This window comes from Chenopodium album, chromosome 17 (assembly GCF_948465745.1).
Source record: "Chenopodium album chromosome 17, dcCheAlbu1.1, whole genome shotgun sequence".
In the NCBI taxonomy this organism is placed as follows: Eukaryota; Viridiplantae; Streptophyta; class Magnoliopsida; order Caryophyllales; family Amaranthaceae; genus Chenopodium; species Chenopodium album.
Genome location: NC_137850.1, coordinates 34,198,651 through 34,220,948, shown reverse-complemented (window position 1 = coordinate 34,220,948; position 22,298 = coordinate 34,198,651). Strand labels below are relative to the sequence as shown.

The 22,298-nt window shown below is 30.6% G+C and overlaps 2 protein-coding genes and 1 pseudogene across 2 annotated transcripts; 1 reads left to right on the top strand and 2 right to left on the bottom strand.

Moving 5' to 3' along the window:
* Positions 1 to 699: 699 nt before the first annotated feature.
* On the bottom strand, positions 700 to 15,706 carry LOC145588854 (putative indole-3-pyruvate monooxygenase YUCCA10; annotated as a pseudogene).
* Positions 15,707 to 17,523: 1,817 nt separating this feature from the next.
* LOC145588852 (uncharacterized protein At1g08160-like) lies at positions 17,524 to 18,117 on the bottom strand. Its single transcript, XM_081645450.1, has one exon. The coding sequence runs from the start codon at positions 18,115 to 18,117 to the stop codon at positions 17,524 to 17,526; it is 594 nt and encodes a 197-aa protein (XP_081501576.1).
* Positions 18,118 to 20,483: 2,366 nt separating this feature from the next.
* On the top strand, positions 20,484 to 21,056 carry LOC145588851 (uncharacterized protein At1g08160-like). Its single transcript, XM_081645449.1, has one exon. It carries the CDS (start codon positions 20,484 to 20,486, stop codon positions 21,054 to 21,056), a length of 573 nt encoding a protein of 190 aa, XP_081501575.1.
* Positions 21,057 to 22,298: the final 1,242 nt, after the last annotated feature.

The following is a 22,298-nucleotide window of genomic DNA, read 5'->3' as shown; positions in this document are numbered from 1 at the left end:
CGGAAAAATCCAAATAACATATAATTCATTGCATTCAAACCAATAACAGTGCATTACATGATGTAGTATTGCATTAGATTGAAACATTACATCCCATGAGGTAGCATTACAATTTAAAAAGAAAAAGCAAGCTGAAACTACATGAACAGCAAAATACTCAAAGTACTAAATAGTACTGACACTACATAAATTTCTAAACTTAACTACTACAAGGTTCAAGCCAAACAGCAAGGTTACAGCCAACCTAAGCTATATCGTCCTACGCTTAAACATAGTTTCCAAGTCAGCAGGAACTGGAACAAATAAACCATTAGGAATCGAGATAGAACGTTCAGCAACATGCTCACTGAACGAAGAAGAAGCCTTAGGTTTACGAGGGGCTACTAGAGGAAGTGCAGGTGTTGGGATCTTATGATAACCAGATCGAGGTGTCAAGCAGTCACTCCCACCAATATAAAGAGCTAGATGTGAGTCTCCTTGCTTCCCAAGTACACGTTCCCTAACTGACATGTACCTTTCCGTAGCTAGAGCACACTTAATTCCATAATACACTCCCGTTCCATAGTTTAGATCGACTACATCTACATTGTAACGGACACGCAGTAAATTAACAGCTCGTTTTGCAGCATCTTGCTTTGCATACTTGCAACTGCTGAATACAAAGCTATAAACACATTCCATTCCAACATTGTCAACAAGTTAAACTGTCAACCAAGACACCCACTTCCCTGCAGCAAGCTCAACAGATTCAATTGCAGATACTCTGGCCTTAGTTGCAACTGCCAAAACGCACAATAAATCAATGTAATCAATACATATGCATTTATCACCCTGTTTTCTGGCTGGTGGAACAGGCCACTTTGTTTTTGCCTTTGCTGAAGGCCTATTAAGTGAGTCAAAAGCTATGCGTTTCATCTCATAAAGGAAAGCACACATGTCTAGCCTGTACATAGTATCCATAGTTAGGTCATCAATCTGCAATCCATATTCTGCCTGTAAAAAGAGAATAGCTTGCTCAACAGCTTTTTCACGCGATACATCAAGGGTAACAGTAGGGCCGCCTTCAAAGATGTAAGGGGAAAGAATGCAATCAGTAATAAGAGAAAGATCAACAGCAATTCCAGGATCACCAGCCAAGCTGTAAGTTGGAGGTGCTAACTTCAGAAAACCAATGACCTGGTTCAGCAGGCACGGAAAGAAATGGTAACTTTCAATGGTTCTGACCCCATGACCTATGTGCATGATCAATATATACCATCAGAAGCTAGGCTACTACAGGGCATCATCAGAGCGAGCGACAAGCTAACTCATAGTGCTAGCACCCTATCAAGGCATACAAATATACCAATTTCCTCACTGTATTAAATTCCCAACACCCTTAAAACACAATAATCTCTAATGTGACACTATGGACAACAATATAGCCATACAACATGTATGCTAAACTTAGAGCAAACAAAATGAACCTATCCTACAACCTCAAAAGCACTAAAAGCTCTAGTTTGTATCCACTACCAACCTAAAAAAAAAAGAAACGTATGTATCACACAAAGACCAAACTAAAAGGCAATTACATACATAACAAGCATACTTAATCACAGCAATACATACTTAAACAAGCCACAACTGTTACAAACAAACAACTTTCATTATAACAGGAAACTAAAGAAATGACTATAAACACATACAATAGATTCTGCACCACCAAAGAACAGTTATAACAGGAAACTAAACAAATGACCAGAAACACATACAATAGGTTCTACAGCACCATAGAACAACAAGACCCGTTGCTTAATACCTACACCAACAGCATGAAACAACAAAATCAAAATTAATTTAAAAAATTAAAACTGACAAGAACAACAACATTTCAATTTAATTTAAAAAATTAAAACCGACAAGAACAATAACAACATTTCAAAAAGATTTATAACATTATAACAAAAATGATTGAATTTAACTGATATGAATAGCTAATTACTCAGTAAACAAGATTGTATTTAATATTATAACCAAGGTTAATAATCACTTATTGCTTTACAAATTAAATCAACATATATAATCAATTTGCCTACATTTCTAATCTGCATTTTCATTTTCTCATCTAAACAACTAATGAGTCTTTAAGCAATCCAATGCCAGATTTTAACATGAAGAACAGATTAATGTAACATTATTTTTTAGATTGTCCATCCATAGCCTTAAGAAACCCAACGAAGTTAAGCACAGGGTTTTTTTCCATGATATACCAAACATTGACTGTGTGCAGTTCAAAGCAACCCATGAAAACCAAATTTAAAAACATTTTCAATGTAAAACTCTAGGATCTTAAAGATTGCACAAGAAACAACAACTAAACTTTGCAACGATTTAAACACCCAAATAACTCTAACAATACTAATCAAGAGTCCATAATGTAAGTCAAAATCAATACAATCCATGTGTTATCCATAAATTTGTTCTTTGAAAAGTATAATGTCACGTGTGTTGTATCAAGGTTTATTAAAATTATGTGTTAATACAATGGAGAGCAATTTTAGACAAAGTAGTGCACATTATATCATAGTAAGTCTACATTTTCAATTTAAACCAGAAAACCATTAAAGAATACCTCAAGTGGAAGGTTTCTTACCTATTACTATTTCACTCTCTTGTTTTTTTTTTTCCTACTGCCTTTATTTTGATAATGAAACACCATAGCAGCATTGCTTTTTATACACATTACCATCATAACCAAACCAGAAAGTACATGGTGTAGTAGCATGCGCATGCACCTAGAAATCCCCTGAATAATAACATGGTTTACATGAGGCACCTTAATATCCAAATAGCAATCCTTTATCCACCAGACAATCAATTGTAACTCAATTGGAACTCCCAATTGCAAACTGTAATTTAGTAAAGCAAAAAGAGCATCACATTTGACACAAAGTCATTTTACTTAACTGATTAAAATCCCCTAAATATGTAATTTTCCAACCAAAATACAATATCAAATTAGCCAAATATAATTAAAAATAAATTTAAAATGAATCAGATAATTACAATTTAAATTAAATCCCAATATCTCCAGAATCACAAACAAAGAATAGCAAGAGAATGACAAACAAATAAATAATTTAGCAGTATAATCACAAATAGATTAAAACAAACCTTAACAAATTATTACAATTATAACAAATACAAGCTGCAATGTATCATCCTTAATATCCAAATAGCAATCCTTTATCCACCAAACAATCAATTGCAACTCAATTGGAACTCTCAATTGCAGACTGTAATTTAGTAAAGAAAAAAAAACATCATATATGACACAAATTCATTTTACTTAATTGATTAAACTCCCCTAGATATGTAATTTTCCAATCCACATACAATATCAAAATTAGCCAAATATAATGAAAAATAAATTTAAAACGAATCAGATAATTACAATTTAAATTAAATCCCAGTATCACCAGAATCACAAACAAAGAATAGCAAGAGTGTGACAAACAAATAAATAATTTAGCAGTATAATCACAAATAAATTAAAACAAACCTTAACAAATTATTACAATTATAACAAATACAAGCTGCAATGTGTCATACAATCTATGAATTACAAGCATAACAGCCTAAAAATTATCTTATGATTACAATACAATTACATAAGCTGCATAATTTTTATTATGTTCATCATGTTAATTCAATGGAAAACCAAGAAAGTAAATTAGCTTGAATGCTAAGATGATATGCTGAGGTGTTTAACAATGGTTATGCTTATGTGCTTGACTTCCTAAGCTGAGGTGTCCATATATACAACCTTCCAGCAAAGAATAGGGCATTAAAACTGAATACCTTTTTTAAAAAATCGAAAGAAAAAGGAAAAAGAAAGAAGACATTCAAAAAGGGCAAAATATGAGCAATATTTAAGGGCAAAATCGAGAGCACACTGTTCATAAAGGAAAAGCAAAAAGTAGAAATTCACATAACCAATTTGGCTTTTAAGGGTTATGGATATACTGATATACACATTGGTATACCCCAGTTTTCCGTTATTTATTTGCTTGTACTCAGAATTCGGTCAACTTTTACACAATCAATTCCATAATGACGATATGAAAAACCTTAATTTATAGAATATTGGCTAATTGATGTATAAAACTCCTATATATGGTAAACTTTCGTAATTCACTAGTCCTTGTTTTTTAATTAAGTTGAACGTGCAATAAATGAAATTAATGATGAATTGTTCATCCTTCTTTGTCATTATCCAATAATCAAATCAGATAGCTTCACTCACTTAAATTAATATCAAGTTAACAGTCTTGACACCCTATGATATAATGATAATACTAGTCAAACGGTCAAACCTAGCAGTAAACACACCACTTTGGCCAAAAATAAAAGCGAAAGAGTTGTTTTTAACATACCTTTCCTAAGCACTACATGTAAATTTTTTTGCGCCATGACCTTACTTCTTAATTAAAGGACAAGGACCTTGGTCACACACTCACACGGACACAACCGAAGACTACTACTCAAAAAAAAAAAAATTGCAGTTCCATTCGTCCTGTGCAGTGTATTCATAAATTCCATTTCCTATAAAAACACATACGAGTAATAATTATAAAACTAGTGTGTGGTCCGGGCGATTCCCTATGTTGCAAGTTTATACTTGTTGAGTTAATTTGATGATCATGTTCGGATGTTTCTTCGTAGTGTTTTGATATTCATCTGAAAATTTCATAATTAAAAAAAAAAAAATAGGAAAACCATATTCAATATTTTGTATGTTATGAACTTATGATTTAAGTATGTTCAACAAGTTTTGATTATTTTATTGTAAAACAAAATTATTATTTTTCATCAAATCGAAAACAATACGGAATTGTTCATACTTCAAAATCAAAGTTGTTAAATTTTTTTATGATAATTACATAATGAGAACAAATAGGATAACTAAACACTAATCATTTTATCTAAGTCAACTATAACTTTGTTGGGTAAAAAAGAATTGTAAATGGATAGCTAAGGTGGTAAGACTTGTAAGCTGATGCTTGTTGGTTTCAAGTTCAAGTCTTTGTATAAGCATTTTTTAATTGTCAAATCTAGTATATATATATATATATATATATATATATATATATATATATATATATATATATTGTGGAGGTGACATGGAATGTTTATAGAGTTCAAAGATGTGACATATGGCATGTGTTGCTGACATGGCATGTTTGTAGTGCTTAAAAAAGGTGATATGTGACACATATTCTGTATTAAGAGCGCTTTTTAATATATAAAAATAATAATAACTAGTGAGTAGCTTGGGCATTGCCCTAAGTTGCTACTTTTGTAATCGTGTAATTGGGATATTTCTTTTAAGGATTTTAAAATGTCAAATCGACATTATTGAATGTATTTTTTTTTAAATAATTAAATCATGTAGTTTGTATTTATGTACATTTCTTTTTCATATTTATAATATGCTTTATAATGGGCTAAGATGGTTAGATAGCCAACATTGTTATAAGTGGTTGGGTGTTTGAATCCCCTTAACCTTATATTTTTATGTGAACTAATGTTAGTTGCTTGGTTGATGTGGCGTAACGATTGAGGTTAATTCAGTGATGATGTGGCATAAAGAGGTGTTGGGTAGGTGAGGTGGCATCATGAAGTGTTTGTAAAGTGGCGTGGCATAATTTAAAAGGATCTAAGTGGCACATTGACGTTTTTATAAACGTCTTTTAATATATTAGTATAGACAAATAAATGAATAGACTAGTATTTGGGCACGTGCGATGCTCCGGGTCATTACATTTCTTCTAGTTAATAATTTTGTTATACATATTAATACTTTGTATCATAAGGTAACATAAAATATCACTTAGCTTAGTGGTAAACTCTCTAGAAATAGAAATTGCATGTTCAAATATTTGGAGAACATTATTTATAAATATCTAAGTACATGACATGTAATGAGAAACATATGGAAGGAAGAGCCACATGACATTGAATGGGTGACGTAGCGCAATAAGAAATTGAATGGATGATGTGGCATAATGAAAGGGTCTACATGACACATATTCTTTCCGAGGTACGCTTTTAATTTATTAGTATAGATTAGTATGGATAATAAAGTATAGATTAAATATTCGAATTCAGCAATATGTAAATAATTATTTAATTAAATTTTCTTATGGTTATTATTGATGAATGAATCTACCTAGCCTTTTTTCTTTGGAAATACAACACCATTTCCAAATAAACTCTTTTTGATGATGAAATTTGATACAATAAGGTCTTCTTTGGTTGGGTGCAACTAGGAACTAGGAAGTAGAAATTCCTATGAAATTATAATTCTTAGGAAATAATCCCAAAAATTATTTGGTTGGATGTAGGAATTTTCACTTCTCATGGGAAGTTCCAATGGCACTAGGTAAGTTAATTCCTCCATTTGTAGAACTTCCTAGGAAGTCTCAATTCCTACATTAATTATTGTCAACCAAACAAGTATGCATATATTCATTTCATAGGAAATCAAAATTATATTCCTAGGAATTTATTTGTTAACCAAACATGGTGTGTTGGCCCAATCTCACATGTGCAAATTAGAGGTGAAAGTTCGGTTGTGGTTTGATTTCTTGTTCAAACCGAAACAAACTATATTAATTCAGTTTTAGATTTTTCAAACCACACCGCACCATATTACCATTGAAATCGAACCAAATCATACCGTTTTAAATTCGTTTATTTTTATATAAAAAAAATAAAAAAATAAAAAAAAAACCCAAACCACACCGTAAATTTTTAGACCCGGTGATTTGTGTGTTAATTTGCAACTTTTTATGGGCCTAATTACTCAAAACTTATTTTTGGGTTTGATTATCCAAAAATAAAGCCAACAAATGTCAAATATCAAATAATAAAATAACAAGTCCTAGCTTTTAATGAAGTTATGATAGCGACTAAGTCTTACAAGGCCTAGTTTGGATAAGTCATATGGCTTATATTTTGGTTTGGATTTTGGTGTTTTGGTTTTTCAAATACTAGAATCAAAACCAAACCACCATATTTTGTTTTTTTTTTAAATCAAACCAAACCATATTTAAAAAAAAAAAAAAAAAACTGCATTTCTTATTCAAATTGGTTTGTGGTTCAGTTCGGTTTTAATAAAAACCGCATTAGTTTCACCCTAGCGTAAATAATAGATTGTTAATTCTAAAAAGGAAAATAATGCAACTAATAGAAAATTTTACAATAGTCCTTTGAAATATGACTATCACAATTTTTAATGATTACATGGCTCATAACTGACATATTTTTTTTTATCAAATAATTAATTATATTACTTTATTTTAGATATAAAATAGTATTATCAACATTTTTTATTTACTAAATTTTTTGTTTCATTTATGTAATATTTATTATTATTTAATAATTTCTCGAAAAATATTTAGTATATATTGGATTAAATATTTCAAAAATTATATTTTCATTGTAGATATTACAAGACTAATTGTGTTCATTTTGTCATATTGTATATCATTAAAATAATATGGTAGTCATTTTTCAAACGACCGCTGTAAAAACATCCGCAACTAATTCAAAATTCCTTTTATATTGAAAATGTAAAATAATAACATAATAGTGAAATGGACACCGGGAGGGCATGTGTCACTTCTTTTTTAGCAAAAAAAAAAAAAAAAAAATTATTTTTGGAACATTTTGTATAATACAACTATAATAATATTGTTTCCAATCTTATATATTATCTTTATAATAATTGTATTATTCCTTTTTATTTCGTGTTCAATTTACTTAAAATAGTTACACAATATTTTGAGAGACCTTTAATTAAGGGAGAATAAGCTACTTCCTCCGTTTCTTTTTAGTTGACACGTTTCTTTAGTAACATTCTTCAATGTACAAATTTAACTGTTAACATCTTTAATTCTCAATAAGCAAACATTCTAAAAAGTTGATATTTTGAAAATATATACCATGACAAATCTAACAAGACCTCATAGGACTATATTTTTCATTATATATAAGTCACAAATCCTGATCAAAGGGAAGTGTGAGAATAGTGTTAAAGTCAAAACATGTCAACAAATAAAAAAACGGAGGTAATATAATTTAGAATGTTGAAATATGGTAGTATAATAAAAAGCGTCCACTGGAGACTATAGAATAACGGAGCCTAAAATGCAATATAAACATTTACATTATCATTGTATATATAGTTGTACAATAGTGGGGCACGATTTAATGCTAAAAAAATAACATACATGTTGATATATTGATTTGAAATCTTATGAAAAAAATATAAATTATTTAGTTTTTGTTAAATATTTTTGAAATAATTTTACAAACTTATCACTTTTTTGTTTCGTTCAAAATCTATATTCATTATTACTAAAACAAGTCATGCTTAGGTCCTGTTTAGTTCACCTTATTTTTACTTATTTCAGAAAAAATAAGTTCAGATCAGATCATCGTTTTATGTGCAAGTTTTTATCGCTAAATATCTTTAATTTCGTAATGAAAAAAATTATGAAAATTACATATTAATAAAATACACATTATTACGAATCTAACAAGATCTTCTTTATAGATTATCATATACTTAAGGTCAAAGTTTGGTCAAATCAGGAAATCAGATCAGATCAGATTAGACCAGATCAGATAAGTTCAGGATAAGCAAATATAAGGCGAACTAAACAGGGCCTACATCGATCACTTTAGACATATGTCAAGCTATCAATAAAAAGTTTTCCGCCAATATGATGTCAACTTTAAGTTTTTTTTTTTTTAAAAAAAAAATTATTTTACTTAGCTTACTTTTTGGAAGTACATTGTACAGTTTTCTAAAAAAGAAATAACTAATTTAATTCATTAATAAAAATTCATACAACATCTACATCTATTATTTTATTGGGAATAACATGCATCATTAATAATGTATACTATATTAAATAATTTCCTACACAACTAATCAACAATAATATTATTTCCCTCAAAAAAATAAAAAATAATAAAAAAATAAAATAAAATCAACAATGATATATATATATATATTTTTCTTCTCATTATATCTTTCTTATATGCATTGCATTTGTTTTAATAACTTTTGTCTTATCATTTTATCTTTTTTATATGCATTGCATTTGTTTATTCCACATGAGTTGCCTCATTTTTATATTATATAACAAATTAATTATATGAAAAAAGATTATTACCACTGTGCATCGCACGGGCACTAATAATCTAGTAGTTATGCAACTGCACTAATAAACTAGTAGTTATGAAACTAAAAAGAAACGGGGTGAGTTATAAAATTATTTTTCAATAAGAATATTGTTAGTTGAAAGAATGTATAACGTTTAATATAGATGACTGATACTACATCCGTTTCAAAAAGTTCGACTCACTTACTATTCATGTGGTCAATATAAATTAACTTTGAGCTCATGTTATGATTTATACAATAGAAATAAATTGGCATGAAGGATCTTATTAGTTTTCCATACGTATAATTTTTTTAAATATCAAATTTTTATAATTTTCACTTATGCATAATCGAAGATATTCTTGATCAAAAATGTTCATTGGACACCGTGCAAATACAAAAGTGAGTCGAACCTTCAAAACGGAGGGAGTAATTATTATAAAAAAAAAGGGGGGGGGGGGGTTTAATTTAATCATCTAGTCTAGTACAAAAAAAAAAAAAAAAAAAAAAAAAAAAAAAAAAAAAAATATAGATTAATAAATAAATACGTCAACGGTGGATACGTCAGATACGATGCGTACGAACACGGCATCCTACCTTACGAAAAGTATCTTCATCAACATTACTACCTAAAGAAGAACCCATTACAATAGGGGAAGTAATATTAACAATGGCATGATTACAATTAACCTTCAAATAATAATTCCTATTTAATATTGCCGTCATATGAACATCAAAATCAACGTATCCAACTCCGCTCTCAACCCTAAAATCAACCGCAGGGGATTTCTTAAGTCTCACGTTAAGCGCGACGGCCTCCGATTGTAACAACGTCACGTTCCTTTTCCTTTGAGTGAATTTATGCAAGGCGTCCTTCGCGATTCTTTGCTTGTTTTTGAATATCAAAACACGGACCCGAGTGTACTTAAGCTTGAGCTTGTGATTCGGGTTATTAGCCTTGATTACCACGTTGAAGGAGGTGGTTAGATGATTGTCTAATGTTAGGTTGAACTTTGTGACCGAGGCGTGCTCGAGGGTGAAGGTTGGGTTTTTCGGATTTACGACGACATAGTACACGAGTAAGGGTATGCCGCAGAAGATTATCAAACAGACAATCGATGCTATGCTTTGTGTTGAAGACATTAAATTATCTTGATGTATACAAAGGATTTGAAATATAGGTTTTTTTTAAAAAAAAAAAAAGAAAAAAAAAACAATTTTACTACTTAAGAGAAGAGTTAGGATATTTATGGTAAGTAAAATTCAGAAAAGTTAACAGTATTTAAGGTTTATTAATCAATTTGGAGAAAGCATATAAAAGTAAGATAATGAAAAAATATCATTAGTTAAATTACGGGAAAAAACAAAATTCTTAGACGAAGTATGTGACATTAGTTTTTATATGGTGCCATGGTGGTAATGCTATCTTGCCGCGCAAGTGTTGGTGCAAATATTATTTTTTATGTATAGTATACAGTTTTATGTTAAAATACTCCTAAAACTAAAAAAAAAAAAAAAAAAATATAGCAGGTTTTGTGTGTGGCTAGCCACATGGTGTGGCCAGCTAACACACAAGTAACCCCTGACCAAGTAACCCCTCTCCGACTTAGTAACCCTAGATTGAACTAATAACCCCTAACCGATCTGGTAACCCCTTATCGAATTAGTAACCCTGACCGAACTAATAACCTCTAACCAAGTAACTTTGACCAAACTAGTAACCCCTAACCGAGTAACCCCTGACCGAACTAGTAAACCCTGACCGAGTAACCCTTGACCGAACTAATAACCCCTGACCAACCAGTAACCCCTAACCGACCTGGTAACCCCTGAACGAATTAGTAACCCCTGACCGAACTGGTAACCTCTGACCGAGTAACCTTGACCAAATTAGTAACCCCTGAACGAACTAATAACCCCTGACCGATTTAGTAACCCTAACCGAATAACCCCAAACCGACCTGATAACCCCTGACCAAACCACCAACTCCACCGCTAAAGCAACCACCAATTCCAACCACCACAACAATCATCGATTGAGGATCCAATTCTAACTATTATATTTAAACAACCAATTATTCCAAAAAAAGAAAAAGAAATCTTAAAAGTGCATAAATTATTAAGATCTAGAAGAAAAAGAAATAAAGATGACGGAAAATATCATCCTTCAAAAAAACAAAACAAAATTGACTGACAACATCAAAGATTCAAAACAATGGCATTTGTTCGTGTTCAACCATTATATGTTAAGATTTGGACTTTACCGACACACACGCCCTCAAATAGTCAAATTAACACCCTCATATTAACGTTCGTCTTCGCTCATCACACATCAACTGGATCCAATTTTTGCAACTGGAAAGCAAGAGGTTGCTTTTGCTCCGGAAGCCGAGGAAATTCCGGAGGAAAAGAACACCGCTGCTGAAGAAGTCGTCGGAAAGTCGAGGAAAGCAGAGGAATCAATAAGAAATAGGAATGAAATTGATGAATCTGTACCTCAATCTGTTGAAATTTGGGGAAAATTTTAGGGCTTGGAGAGAAAAAGTTAGAAAGAGAAAATCAGAGGAGAAATATGAGAGGAAAGGGAAAATAGAGGATTAAAAAAAAAAAAATTGTGGCGGAACAGCTACATATGAAAGTTGGTCATTGTTCATCAAAATTATTTAAAAACTAAAAAAAAAAAAAAAAAATAAAGCAATGTTTTGAAAAGATGGAGCAAATATGAGATTATTTATTTTCATTTTTCTTTGTTAAATTGTATAAATTGATTGATTGATTGTAAAGAAATCAAATAACATGATTAATATTTTTAGATGTAATTATAGTAATTGTGTTTTTTTAGGTGTAATTGTTTACTGCTTGATTAAGCAGTTTAGTAAAATTAACTTTAATTCAGTGAAAATAATTTCTGTTCAGTATAAATTAGTAATTTTAAAGAAAAAATATAACAGAAAATCAGCAAAAACAACTTCAGTTCAGCAAAAATAATTTTATTTAGTTCAGCAAAGGATCTTTCTAACAAGCGTCTCGGGTCGTTACGTAAGGAATTAATATATTACTTAAAATAGTATTAAATTCGGAATACATAACAAAATCACGCGTCGATTAGTGTAATTAATGTTAATTTTACTATAATATTTCCACATTTAGTTCTCTTATCTAACGCCCCGGAGGTGCACGTTAGCTTTTGCCTATTACTAAAGTTTTGAAAACACATACAAATTATTAAATGTCTTTACAAAAATTAGCAGTTGTACAACTACAAAAAGTAGCAACATGGGGAAACTCCCTAGCTACTCACTAGTTATATGGGGCTATAATGAATCATTGAAATAGAAAAGACAAAAAAAAAAAAAAAAAAAAAAAAAAAAAAAAAAGCTATTGAAATCAATTTAATTGCATTGGCATAGCAACCATAACATTCACCTTTTTTATTTTTTATTTTTTTTTTGAAACACATAACATTCACCTTCTATTATCACATCAATCACTATAAAAAAATCACATAATTGCATTTAATTAAGAGAAAATACAAATTTATATCATATAAATCAATAATTTTTTGTTATATATGGGTCCCATAGTTTTTGATTTATTTACCAAAAATGTCAGATTGACTAGACAAAATGACACAAGTGTAAATTAAGCAATAACAAATAAACTTTGTTTATCAAGGAGATTAGATAAACTGGGGCTTCCTCATTAATTAATTAAAGTTTTTGAAACGATTGTATATATTGTATATAATGAATCATTGAAATAGAAAAGACAAAAAAATTAAAAAAGCCGCCATTGAAATCAATTTAATTGCATTGGCATAGCAACCATAATATTCACCTTATTTATTTATTTATTTATTTTGAAACACATAACATTCACCTTCTATTATCACATCAATTCACTATAAAAAAATGCACATAATTGCACTTAATTAAGAGAAAATACAAATTTATATCATATAAATCAACAATTTTTTGTTATATATGGGTCTCATATTTTTGATTTATTTACCAAAAATGTCAGGTTGACTAAACAAAATGACACAAGTGTAAATTAATCAATAACAAATAAACTTTGTTTATCAAGGAGATTAGATAAAGTGGGGCTTCCTCATTAATTAATTAAAGTTCTTGGAAAAGATTGTATATATTGAAATTGTAATTATTAAGACACTGAATATTGTAAAGACAATCGTATAAAAATTAAATTATTTGGATGCCAAAATATAATTAAAGATTTGCCGCATACATATATTAATTAGAGCATGAACAAGTTTACACAAAGCCAAACCTATGCATAGTACAATATCATAACCATAAGGTCAAAATAGAAAACAAAAATTACTTTTGGCTAAAAATACTCAACAATATGGACTAAAAATATATGTGGTAACTTATTATCTTTTACTGAGGATTGTAGCCCTTAAAGCCATCTCGATATCATTGGTAATGGCTATGGCATCCTTTGATGCACCTTATAGTCCCATTCTTGATAATCCACCACAATATAATCTATTCTTTTCTTTTCACTGATTTGGAAAACAATTCTTTGGAAATCCATCACCTTTCAATACATAATCATAATCCTACAAAAAAAAAAAAATGAATTAGCATTTATCCCATAATATTCTATTCGATATAATATATAAACTTAGAAGAAATTTTCATTAATCAAAGTGTTACATTATATATATATATTAAGAGATTCAGATTTGCTAAGATCTATATCATATACATATAAAGTTAGATAATATATTATACATACCTTAAGTCATTCACAAGCCGTGCTTTTAAATTCAGTTGCAAATATTATTGCATCAAAATTTAACTCAACTTTATCCTCAAATATAACATTTGTTTTATTTATTCTTACAATTCCCGGTAAAACCTATAAATTTAATTTAAAAAAAATAAAAAAGAGTTAACATAAGAATTTTGCATAAAAACACCAACTTATAAATTATATTTTCATTTGTTTTATATGGAAATATTAAAATCTAGACTACTTAGCATGATAAAATAAGCCATAAAGAGACATATAATCCAATAATATACTTGTTAAAATAATCCATTATAAGAATTTTGGTAGTGCAAATGGGAAGTTTACACATTTAATTAATATTATGTGCATATTTGGGAATCGTCCCCAAGTAATTTTACAAAGAACACCTTTAATATACACCCTAGTGCAGATACGGGTAGGTGCACTCAAGGATGGGTTTTTACTCATTTGATATTTTGGGTCAATTTAAAATGTTAAAATGAGAAGAAAAAAAAATAAATGAGTAGGAAGTAATCTTAGATGCACCTTACATTTAGGTGTATATAAATTTTATGTTAGTGAAGGATGAAAATTGGAAATAAGATTTCCTCTTGTAATTTATATACGGATTAAATTTAATAATAATAATAATAATAATAATAACAATAACAATAACAATAACAATAATAATAATTCGGAAATTTAATACAAAGTAACAAATTTCTTTAAAAATATTGTGAACAACAAAAATAATTTAAACTAAAAAATTTACCTTGATGTACCCTGATTGAATTTTGGCAATAGTTCCTACGTCAAGCACTGGGCTTCTTCCTTTAATTTGGTTGCCTTCATGAAAAAGGGACCTTCATCTGGTCAATAAATTCCATACTTCAATTTGCTAGCAAAATGTAACTACAACATCCACCGTTGATAAAGCGGAGTATTTTAACAAGTGCATGCCCACAAAGATCATTTCTCTTGGAACTACATGAACATACACAAATTAACAAATGCTAATTGAGTTTAATTCTTCCCACATAACCACCCTTCATTTGTGTTACATATATAACGAGTTCAATAATATATACAAGATGCTAAGAATTAAGAACTCTAATCGAATTTCTAATAACAATTGAGGTGTTCGCTCCTGCATTACATAAGTCGTAACTAATTTCCATCTCAGAATTACCACATCCAACAACCAAAACATCCTTGTCTTGAAACTCACTACCACATTTATATTCACTAGAATGCATGACATCTCCCTTAACATCATTCAATCCAGGGATATTGGGTATGTAATTCTTACCATTTTCACCTGTTGCAACAACCAAAAAAACTAGCGACAAAAACTTTAGTTGCCTTCACTAAGATGTTCTTGGCTTCAACTATCCACTTTCCCATAGCTTCATCAAAGGATGCAGATTCGACTGAGTGATAGTAATGTGGTCTAATAACGAAATCTGAAACATAATCATCAATGTATTCTATGAAATCATTCTTACTCATGTATTTATTGGCTTGTGGAGCATGAGGCTTTAAGGGTAGCGAGAAAAATTCGTTTGCTAGATGAAGATGACATCGATCGTATGCACGTTTCTTCCAAAGAGGACAACAATCTTCTTTTTCAAGAACAATGTAGGGGATCGATTTTTTGGCTAAACATGCAGCAATGCCTAGTCCTGCAGGTCCTGCCCCTACTACTAGGACTAATGTTTCTTCCATATATTTGTAAGATTTTTTATTAAAAAGAGAAAAAGAAGATAGAAATTTAAAGTAAGAAATTGGAAGATGGAAATTCAAAGGAAGAAATTGGACTTTGGACTGATTATGAATCCGATTCAAGGAGAAATTGAGGATTTAATAGTCGGTTTGAGATTACCCCTCCAGATTGTCCAAATTAAAACTTAATTCCTGGCTATCTTCTTATGGAATATGACACTTAACTTCGTAAACTTAGTAATTTTTTTCTTCAATTTAAGTTTTGATTTTTGTACCTTTTAAAGAAAGCACATTGGCAAGTGGTGTTATTAATACTTCAAAAATTGGGTTCCTAACATTTACAACATAAAATTACTAAGATGTGGAAAAAGATACAATTTTTTTTTTTTTAAAAAAAAAAATCTATATTAAACATGAAGAAAAACTCCACACACACTAAAATATTAAATAGTACTCCGTAAATGTTTTTGATGTATCTACTTGGATGCTTTTACATAACAGCTATAACGTCATAATAAGCTAAATACATTTTTAATTATGATAAACCAAAATTTCAAACTCTTTTAGTGTTTTTAGTAATTAAATTTCCAAGTTTAGACATGACTAAATTATACAGTAAATTACTATTAAAAAAAATAAAAAATTATACAGTAACTAATTAATCGTAAGAAATTGTAACCCCCCCCCCCCCCCCCCAAAAAAAAAAAAAAAAAAAAAAAAAAAACCCAATGAATTAGCTCAAAGACAACTTAATTGAATAATCTCCTTATTCGTATTTTTATTTTAAAATTTCGCTCAAACATATAGTCCATGTTGTGAAATAAGAAACTTAAGATTATAAGTCATGTTATTTACTAGAGTTTGTGTGTTGATAATATCTATTGCAAATAAGGGGAAAAATCGTCATGTATAATTGACATTGTACAGGGAAGCCAATGAGTTGATGCGTGTGTGAATAGTGGATGTTCGATCGAAGATCACATCATAGTAAAAATGATTGAAAATTCTTCTAGGGATCGGAGTATGTATAAATCATCTCCATCAAATGAAGATATTTTGTGAACAAGTCTGCTTTATATATTGCACATAATCCGGTATATTATGATCACATAAAATGTATAGATGTTAATTGCAAAATTTTTAAATTTACTTTATAATTAAGTTGGGAAGTAGGATGCCCATGCTCCAACTTGAGGGGGTGTTAGGATTATTATTGTATGATGTATATATAGTCATGTATTTAGTATGGGCTTAGGCCTTTATTGTGATTATTATAGCTTGTGTTTAAACTTATGTGATATCAATTAGTAAATACAAAGCAAGGAATTGAAACTGATTTCCCTATTTTCTTATACAAGTATGGATATTATTGCTCCATATTAAATGTCAAACTTTTTTCTAATATCAATAAGAAGTTTCAAATCATATATATATATATATATATATATATATATATATATATATATATATATATATATATATATATATATATATATATATATATATATATATATATATATATTGGTAAATTAATTAAAGAAATATTTTTTTATAGCATCTATGCGCTGCGGCTCTGGTTATAAATTAGTGGATTATATTTTGCATACCAAAAGAAAAATAACATGACAATCCAAATACCAAAGAATCACTTATGCACAAATTACAAATACATCATTATATTTAAAACGATATAAAAAATTAAAATAATAATTATTATAAGCTCACGTGGTTAGAGCTTTCCTTCCGATTTCAGGAGGTCCTGGGATCGATTCTCACCTCCATCCTCGTGGCTCTCTAAACACTAAAAAAAAAAATTTATTCTAAGCATCGTCGTTATATATAAGAACACTGCATCCTACTCGAAGAAAATTGCCTCCATTATTATTACTACTATCACTATTATTAGTAATTCTAGGAGATGTAATATTAACAATGGCATGCTTACAATTAACCTCCAAACTATTGCCATTTAACGAGGCCGTCAAAAATACATCGATATCAAGGTATCCAATTCCGCTCTCGAATCGAAAATCAAACCTAGATGATTCTTTGAGCTTCACGTTAAGGGCCACGGCCTCGGACCTTAACATGGTCACGTTCTTCTTCCTTTGGGAGAAATTGTCTAAGGCATCCTCTGCGAGTTTCTGCTTGTTTTTAAAAATTGAAACACGAACGCTAGTGTACTTAAGCTTGAGCTTGTGATTCGGGTTATTTGCCTTAATGATGACGTCGAAGAAGGAGGTGAGATGACCGTCCGATGAAAGGTTGAAGCCGGTGATTGAGGCGTGCTCAAGGGTGAATTTCGGGTCCTTAGGTTTCACCACTGCTTCATAGATGATTATAGGTATGCCGATCACAATAAACAAGAGGATCAAGGTAACGATGGTGCATGATATTACACGTTTGCAAGACATTTATAAAGTTGGTTTATACAAGAACTTTTGTTTATGGTACTAAAAATAATGCGATTTCCTTCATTATTGATTTATAGGATGCTGTTTATTGGAAGTCTTGAAGAAATTGTGACGTAAACTACATACTCAAAACTAAAAACAAGCATCTTTGGTTTTTTATTAGTGTAGAGTGCAACATGCCAAAAATTACAAGACAATGATATAGACGGAAATGGATCACAGATTTTGTAATCAACCAAGTGATTTAAGTTGGTCTGTGCATGAAGTCTAATTATTTCATGGACAGATTGTTTGAAAGTTTATGGAAGGATTTAAAAGAAAGTTCAATGGATAAGCATAGTGAAATTAATCAACAAAAATTGTAAAAAAAATAAAATAAATAATTGCAACATTATATGTAGAATATGTGACTTATATAATTCTATTTATGTACTATAATTGAATTGGTCATGCTAATGACTATTTTCTTACAAGACAAATGGTTGCAACTACTTTAATCTAAATTATAATATAATAAGTCACTTTCATTATAATAAACAAATTAAACTTTGTTAGTCACCTGTTCGTATGTATAATAAACAAGTATATTCATATATAGAAGATTGGCTGTTGAGCTATGCTAATAAATACTTGTATTCAATTCAATACAATTACTTAATTGAAGAGTACATTTGTAACTATATACATATGATCATCTATCTTGCTAGTTTGTATAGAAACATTATAATAATGAGAAAGAAATATTCAATGTTAGTTTGGTTACATTTTTTAATTTCAAAGAAAATCCCAATTTCAAAAATGTGTACAAGTAACCTACATTATCTTATCATCTACTTAGTATATTCTAGATTCCTAAAATAATTCAGACTAAAGCAATCTATGGCTCTATCCCTTTAATTATATTATGTCTTTAGACTATACAATATATATTCTAGACTTCTAGTTAACAAAATAATTCTCCCTTTCATAAAATTCTTGAAGATTGATGATGGACCATTCGCTATTGGCCTGGCCATATAGGCATATATAACTATTAAAATTGACTTAATTTGAGAACTCGATGTAAAAAAGTCTGTTATGCAATACGAGTAATGAGAGAATAATTTAGACTTTGAATATATTAACTTATACAAATCTGCTTGTTGCCCGATATTAACGGTCCCCTGGGTGGATTTGGGGGGTTGGGGAAGGGAAGGGGTGTTTTTGGGGGAAGGGAGTGGGGCCGTTCTCTGGGGTGTGGAAAGGGAAGGGGCTGGGTTTCATCAAGGGTTGTGTTGGGGGATCGGCCGGTTTTTAGGGTGGGGGAAGGGAGGGTGGTTCGTGGTTGGTCTAGGGTTTTTTTGGTGGGGAAGGTTAGGGGTTGGCCACTAGCGGTAGTTGGGGCTGGTTGCTCCCAGATTTTTGGACCAATCACGGTTTGATACTTGCCCACGTAAACTAGTATAACAGGTTGTTAACTGGGCAAATGTTGGCCGATTTGGCTTGTTAAAATAAAACTCATCTTAAAGTTGAAATTATTTCAGAATAATTGAATTTTGAGATTACTAAAAGAAAACCGATCAATGATCTCATAGTAAAGTTTATCTTAAAAATCACAGAAGCCAAGTGGGATAAACAGAAAGGGACGGAGAAATAAAGTAACTTAAGTAGTCTTGCCATAAGACTGTATACTAAGGTTTAAAATCGTTATATAACCATTTTAATGCCTTGTATACAAGATTTAGATTCATAAACTACACGAAAGGTTATGATAATTAAAAAGTTGCATCCTTTAAAAGAGAGATACGGCAGTAACGCTCCAATCAAATAAGCAAATGTTTGTTGGTAGATCTTTAATCCATGTATTACATACAGGTTAAGATGTTACATAAACACACCTATTTATTCATTCTATATATGTTAATTAACATTGTGAGTTAATGAGAGATCGTCAAAACCCCAAATATTCTCCTCTCTACGTGCCAAGTCACCAATAATATAACAATTTTTCAAAGACGAAATGAAGTATTTAAAATCGTGTCAATCACATTGTTGACATAGTACATGCGAAAAGGGATCGAAGGATAGCACTATTGAATTGGTTACCATTAAATTATGTACTTCACGTACGGAATCAGTAAAACTTACGTTTAATTTTTGTAAAAAAATAAAAATGTTATAGTTTTTGTTAGCACGTAGTTATGTCAGTCGACAGCCCTGTTCCTTCGTTTGAGCTGCGTTGACCTTTACTTTATTTACTCTTTCTTTTTATGCTTCATCTAATCACATGCTCTTGCTTAATAATCTTAATATGTACTTTACAATTGCATTGATCAATATTATTTTCAACCCAAAAAATATTTACATCTCACAAATGATCACAAGAAATGGCTAGAAAAGTTTGTGTTATAATCATCATTGTGAATTTAATTCTTCTAGGAGGGGCAGCCGTTTTCATCGCTTGGTATTCGGATCACATGGTGTTTCCATCCTTCTCCGTCGAGCAAGGCGCCATCAACGAGTACAAATTCAACGCAACAAACCACCTCAATGCTAATTTCATCTTCATTGTTCATTCACAAAACAATGATCCGAAATATGATATCACGTACAATAAAGTCGTGGTCTCGGTGTACCATTTAAATGGTTATAGCTTGACGTATGAGGCTGAGAACCCTTACACGGTGCACCACCGGAATAGCACATTCTTCACCGCTCATCCGGTTGCACACGATGTGGTGGTGTCCGATAAGGGTGTTGCATCGGAGATAAGGAACGAGACGATGGCCGGGCATTTGGACTTGGAGGTTAGGGTGAGGGTTGATGTGAAGTATAAAGTTAAAGGGTGGAAGAAAAAGGAGTATCTTTTGAAGGCTATTTGTTCTCCGGTTGTAGTCAATTTTACCACTTGGAAGACCTTTAACAAAACATATTGTAATGTTGATAGTTTTCAAACTTAGATTTAGTTTAAATTTTGATTATTATTATTATTGTTGTTGCAAGAGTTGACAATTATTTTAATTTGTAAATTCATTTGATATGTGTAGTGTTGACTTTTTGTTTAGGACGGCAACATACATTAATTAATGAGATTTGAGTTATAATTATTTATTAAGGAGGGATATGATATGTATGTCATCGAAGGTTCATTTCTTCATTATAATAAAATTTTATATTATTGGGAGTTCATCTTCGTACTCTAAAAAGCCACTTTGTGAAGATTTCACGACTTTACATGAGATATAATAACATTAGTGCAAGAGTTGACCATGAAGTTCAAACATCAATCTGCTTGATTAGTTTATATGCTTGGTATGAATAAAACATCTTGCTTATCACAATGTTAGGTGCGCTTGGTGAGGCCAACAACTAGTCAATTGGATGAGTTATTAGGCGGAAACTCACCCATATAGGATTTTAGATGCATGATTGGTGACATATGTATATAAAGAATAATACTCCCTCCGTCGTCCCATATAAGTTTTACAATTATTATCATGACACGTAGTAGTTTTAGGAGATAAGAATATATTTAGTTATCAACTAGTTAATGCTCGAGCTATGCTCAGTTTTTTCAATTAGTACTGAAAACAAAGATGAAATGCAGAGGAAACGAAAGCAAGTGTAAGATTAGAATGAGAGAGATATGGCGGCTAGAAGGTGATTATTCCATTCAATTCTCTCAGAATGCAGGACCTTACATATATATACCGAGGAATCAATCTCTAGGTTGATCTTACCCTAGTGACTCACCTAGGAAGAACTAAAGGACGACAAAACACAAGTAGCCAATTTACTACTAACACCTGTTACAATGATATCAGATAGCTAATAACAGCTAATAACAGTAATAAATATGAAATTACTCATCTATCCTTCATTACTTCCCCTCAAACTAGGAATGATGGGTAAGAATTCCTAGTTTGGGAAATAAGTGTTGCTTTTAAGCCATGCTCATGGGTTTGGTGAAGATGTCAGCCAAAAGTTGATACTTTGTCATATTAGTTTCGGATTTCATGTGTACCTTACCTTTCATATACTAGACTTCAATTGTTTGTATTGGTTAGGTTATTGGGTGTGTGATTTATATCTTTGCATACAGTTTTATAAGCTTCAAGGTTGAAGCTGAGTGTGAGAGTACTCAGGGAGTGCGATTGAATCTAAGTCGGGGACTTAGGTTGGGTAGAATAGAGTTCTACTGT

Excerpts from the sequence above, each read along its gene's own strand:
- LOC145588852 (XM_081645450.1), bottom strand. The coding sequence starts at position 18,117 with ATGTCTTGCAAACGTGTAATATCATGCACCATCGTTACCTTGATCCTC.
- LOC145588851 (XM_081645449.1), top strand. The coding sequence starts at position 20,484 with ATGGCTAGAAAAGTTTGTGTTATAATCATCATTGTGAATTTAATTCTT.